The 5,626-nt window shown below is 40.4% G+C and overlaps 1 protein-coding gene across 1 annotated transcript in view; it reads left to right on the top strand.

Moving 5' to 3' along the window:
* The first annotated feature begins 632 nt into the window (after positions 1-632).
* PM20D2 (peptidase M20 domain containing 2) overlaps positions 633-5,626 on the top strand; it is a 25,954-nt gene continuing 20,960 nt past the window's right edge. Inside the window, exon 1 of the mRNA XM_011984464.1 lies at positions 633-699. Coding sequence (XP_011839854.1) covers positions 633-699 — 67 coding nt within the window. The remainder of the gene's footprint in view (positions 700-5,626) is intronic.

Raw genomic sequence — 5,626 nt, 5'->3', positions numbered from 1 at the left:
GTAGAGACGGTGGGGGGGGGTCTCACCATGTTGCTCAGGCTGGTCTTGAACCCCTGAGCTCAAGCAATCCTCTTGCCTTGGCCTCCTAATGTGCTGGGATTATAGGCATGAAGCACCAGTCCTGGCCTATTTACTAATTTTTGAACACACATATTTTTATTTATTCATGACTTCTTATCACATTTTTAATAAAATTTATTCCCATAGAACACCTTGAGGATTGTAAACCTGTGACCTTCTATACCTGCCATCCATTCCTGCTAGCATCTTTGAAATATGTAGCAACAAAATGACCAGGAAGTTTGTGAAGTGAATCCTTAGTAAAGGTAATTATTAACCATGGTATGTACACGGTCAAAGTGAACACATTGCTTGAGGGATCAATGTAGGAATCTCTTGAAGGACTTTCAAAGCACTGCACTGGGCCCAAGCTGTAGATATTGTATAGAGGACCAGGGGCAGTCAAAGTTCTCGACCCATTTTCCTAAGCCATAACGGTAGGAGAGAAATGTTCTTGTTTACCACAAGCTGGGTTACGTCTTTGCTGTGTTGTTTTGTACACACTGGGGAATCAGGGCAAAGGAAAAGCCTGTCCTCTCAGAACCTCCCTGTCCTCATTTCCAGGAATAGCGATGGAGAACAGAGCAGCTAATCTCACTGCCAAGAGAAGGAAAGCCAAAGGGAGCCTCAAGTCATCAGGTACCAGGACATTCAGGGCTTTAAAGTTGCTGCCTTCACTTTGTGGGCCATTTGAAGAAATCTGTACAGAACTTGAAAACGAGTTGTAATAGAATCTTGCCCAGCAGAAGCAAGGGTCTGCCAGGCATTTTTGCTCATTCCCTTTTTGTTTTCCAGGGTTGCTTCCTCAGCTTACATTTTCCCCTTTCAACTCACTCCCTGGATGGTTTAATTCCCATCTAGGTATACCATTACTTATACTAGCTATGTAGAAATGCACTTTCCTTGGTGCTCTGCTGGTCTCCTCCTGGACAGCTGCATCCACCTCCTCTCCACGTGTCTAATGCACATCCATCAACTTGCCCCTCACTCTCTTACTGCCCCTATTTTGTTTCATGGCTTTACCATTCACTCAGCTGTTAAATTGAGAAACTTCAGTTCTCTTTCCCCCTTTCTCTGTAGCACCTTCTTCACCTAAACAAACATTCAGTGAGGCATTAAGTCTGGCCACTTCTGCCCATGGAATGTTTCTGGAATCCTTGGACTTTGCAAGAGACTTTTATTTATTTTTAATTTTTTAAATTATTTTTTAAAGACAGAGTCTCACTCTGTCACCCAGGCTGGAGTGCAGTGACACAATCTTGGCTCGCTGCAACCTCCACCTCCCAGGTTCAAGTGATTCTCCTGCCTTAGCCTACTGAGTAGCTGGGATTACAGGCGTCTGCCCCACGCCCAGCTAATTTTTGTGTTTTTAGTAGAGAAGGGGTTTTACCATTTTGGCCAGGCTGGTCTCAAACTCCTGACCTCAAGTGATCTGCCCACCTCGGCCTCCCAAAGTGCTGGGATTACAAGCGTGAGCCACCCCTTGCGGCCTGCAAAAGCTTTCAGCTTATCTCAGACCTAGGTCTGTTTCCAATTCATCTTCCACATAGTCATCAATTATTCTTATAGAACAAATTTCTGATCTTATCTCTCTCCTGCTTAATAACATCCAATAGTTCACTCATTGTCTAAGTTGTATTTTATTTTACTTTGAGACAAGGTCTTACTGTGTTGCCCAGCCTGGAGTGCAGTGGTGTAATTATGCTCACTGCAGCTTTGACCTCCTGGGCTCAAGCGATCCTCCAACCTCAGCCTCCAGAGTAGCTGGGACCACAAGTGTGTGCCACCATGCTTGGCTTATTTACTTTATTATTTTATTTTATTTTGTTTTTTGTAGAGTCAGGGTCTCCCTATGTTGTCCAGGCTGGTTTTGAACCCCTGGGCTCAAGCTATCCTCCCACCTCGGCCTCTCAAAGTGCTGGGATTACAGGCATGAGCCACCAAAACCAGCATAAAGTTGTAATTCCTTAGCAATGTGTTGTACACTTCCTCTATGTCCCTTCATCCCCAATCAAATTCACCTTTCTGCTCACCTACTCTCTTAGTTGTCTGCTTTCTGCCATATGACAACCAGCTCTTCCAACACCTTAGCCCAGATTGCTTTTACATGTGCTATCCAGTGCATGTTATGTGTTTATTTCAGCTAGAGAGGTTTCTGGAGTTAACCAAGTTTGCATGTGTGTCTGGGGATGCTTAGGAGAATGTTGTAAATGACCAGTATACTACAGTGACACTGTGATTTGCTTCTTCTCCATGCTGGTAGCAGCAGTCCCCAAATCGTGCAGTGGCCAGCATTTTATTCAGGAGAAAATTGCTGTAGTTCCAAGTATTGTTAAACTGAAAAGATGTAGGCTGGATTTACATGTACTTTTGGAAATATTGTATATTTTGAAGGTATTATAAGTTTGATTTTTTTTTTTTTTTGGTGAAATATCTGCACTGTCTCCATGGATCAAATCATTTTTGCACTTTTTATTCCTTACCCCCACAATTGGTTTGTTTGCTTTTCATTCCTGAAAGCCTGCACTGAAGCTCTCTGGTACTTGTATTTACTTTTTCTCTACCTTTAATTTTCTTCATTTTATTTTTCATTCCATTCCTTTTTCTATGTTTTCAAAAACATCTTTTTTTTCTCATTTAGCTCGTACTTTGCCATGAGCTTGTGCTTTGCTATGTTGGGGATTTTATTATTTCTATCTTAATTCAAAGGATATAAACCATACAAAAGCCTGCTGCCTTGTCAAAAGGAGTTCTGAATCTGAAGCCCAAAATAATATCCAGTATAGTCTTGTACAATTTGGCTGTATTTCAGACATGAATAATATTGCTTTTCCAGGGTAAAGGAAATTTTTGATCTACTCTTTCTACCAAAGCACTCATTTCTCATGAATGTCCTGTTCTCAAAGTTATTGAGTCAGTTGTGATGACAGCTGGTTTTCTAAGCAGCCAGGAAAGAAGAGGAATCTTTATATATTTTTTCGCCTTTTTTTCTCATCAGGAGCCAAGACAGGATATTTATATACTTTAAAACCAGTCCTCAAGAGAGAACTATCTGTACTCTCACCCCCTAAAAAAGGTTTTTTATATATACACACACACACACACACACATATATCTATATACACACATACACACACACACATCTTAATACTAAATTCTAAATTCTGGATATTGTGTTGTTTCCTTAGATCCAGCACCAGCTAAAGGAAAGGAGCTTGTATAAATGTTTTTGTTTCTAATAAAAATATCCAGGTTCCTTACCAGTAGCACATAGATAGGGTAGACAGTTGTATGAATATTGTGGGTACAAATGAAAGTAATAGAATTTATGAGCTGACCAGCTTCAAGAAGGCCACATGTCCAACTCCATCAGCTTCCAGAAGCAATTCTTCCTGCCCCCAGCTCCACATAAAGGACTGAGAAGTCTAGGAAGAAGCGTAACAATGTCTATTGGTAGTCAGTGTAGTTTAGTGGTTAATTGCTGCCATTACTCAATTAGTTTATTAGATTCAAGAAGAATAATCAGCCAACAAATACTTATTAACATGGAGGAAACGCTGACCATAAGATGTTAGGTGCTGGGGAATGCAGTGGGAAAACAAAAGAGTTTAAAGGCTGGAGGGGAAGATAAACGGTCAGCAAGTTTTCAGAGTTTATCAGATAAATGAATTCAAGAGTGCGAAATACCATGGGCAAGAAATACAAGGTGTCAACAGTAGAAACTGAATACATACACGCCTGTGGGCATGTATACCCATCCACCCACATATATACACAAGGAACAGAACTTGAAATGAATCTGTCTTTCCTCCACCTCAAGTGGCAGCTTTGTTAATTCCTGCAAAGCAATATAAATAGCAGCTTCTCTGAAATTATATGCATCCCTTTTCTGTTGCTGTTTATTGATGCCTGAGGAGGGCAAACATGGGTTCTACTGATGTCAGCAGGCAGAGCTGCTGCAGTAAAATTTATTCAAAATGAGTGATTGTTGTGGGTTCTGATTTGAATAGATAAGCTGTAGATGCATTTATGAATTTGCATGTCTGTTTACATAAGCAATAGACCATGGTGGCTGAAAGTCCACCACTAGAGGCCGACTCTGGCTTCTGTTCTACAGTGGGTCCACTAGTTACTAGCTCTATAACCTTGGATATACATCTGTAAAGTGAAGATAAATAACCACATTAACAACCTCATAGTTTGCTATGAGGATTAAATGAGTTAACACATGCTAAGCCCTTGGAACAGTGCAGTGCCTGGCACAGAGTAATTGCTCTACAAATGTCATACTGCTTTTGCTCTCCAATCCCCCCGCCTTTTTTTAAGCCAACTAACTGAGCAGGATAATATTGAATCTCGTGGATACAGGGGAAATTTTTGTCAGCAGAATACCAGAGAAAGATTTATTAAGTATCACCAAGGGGGCCCAGGAATTTAATAACACATTTGTTGTTTTTAGAGCTGAGTTTTTGTTAGAGTGTTAACTGAGAAAGAAAGTGTTTTCAGACGCAAATGGAATGTGACATTTACTCTGGTATTATTAGCATATAGAGTAGTAAAAACAGTAGTTGATAGTCTTCCTGCATGTTAGCTTCCTTTAGACTTATTTTCAAAATATACATTTGGTTGGTCACAAGATATTGTGTCCCACTTAACATAGTTGAGACAAATTAAGGAAAGATGATAGGGTATGAAGAGCTGATAGAAGCTTTTAATATGTGGAAAACCTCAGAATATAAACATCTACAGTGTTATTAATAGGCATATCGTCAACAACAGTTTTTCAGACTTTGTGCTTCACTCTGGAGAAAAACAAGAGCATCACATCTTGAATTTTTTCATTGGGTAATTAAAAAACCCAGTTATAATGTAACACCAGCTGAACATATCATGTTAGTGGAGTTCAGCATCAATTAAAATTATTAACGAAACCCGTCATATGTTCCTTTTCAAAGCTGTTCAAGACAACTGTCCAAATCAGCAAAACAGTATGAATATTTATTACCATAAATCTTTTAACTCTTTGGTTTTAACTCATTTCAAATTTTTAGTTCTACTCTATTAAAATAAATTATTATATAATAGCTAATACATACCAAGAGCTTACTGCATAATCTAGCTGCTGTTCCAGACAGTAACTAATGAGAAAACTGTAGAGAGTAGCTGCAGCTTTTAGTAATACAACCTCAAGAAGAAAGTGGGGGCAGTACCGAAACTTACGTATAGTACCGTCCTTAGTACAGCATTGACACTGATGGCCTCCTTCAGGAAATACAAACCTGGTGAGGTTTTTAATTACTAATGCTAGAGAGTGGCGTTTTTCCGAGGAGTATGTTCCACTTGGTCTGTCTCTGATGGCTACTAACTAATAAAACCGTTCTCATTCTGCTGCTGTGGGAAGTAAGCAACAACGGAAAAGTAAGCGATAATCTTAGAGCATAACTCAGAAGGCCAGAGCAGCCAAGGAGGTGGTAGAGTCCCGAGCCCCGCCTTCTCCACAGCCCCCCCAAAACCCCGCAGCGGGGCAGAGCGCCTGGCAGGGTGCCAGCGGCAGCCAGCGTTTCCT

Source organism: Mandrillus leucophaeus, unplaced genomic scaffold (assembly GCF_000951045.1).
Source record: "Mandrillus leucophaeus isolate KB7577 unplaced genomic scaffold, Mleu.le_1.0 Scaffold268, whole genome shotgun sequence".
Taxonomy (NCBI): domain Eukaryota; kingdom Metazoa; phylum Chordata; class Mammalia; order Primates; family Cercopithecidae; genus Mandrillus; species Mandrillus leucophaeus.
This window is presented reverse-complemented; position numbering and strand designations above follow the sequence as displayed.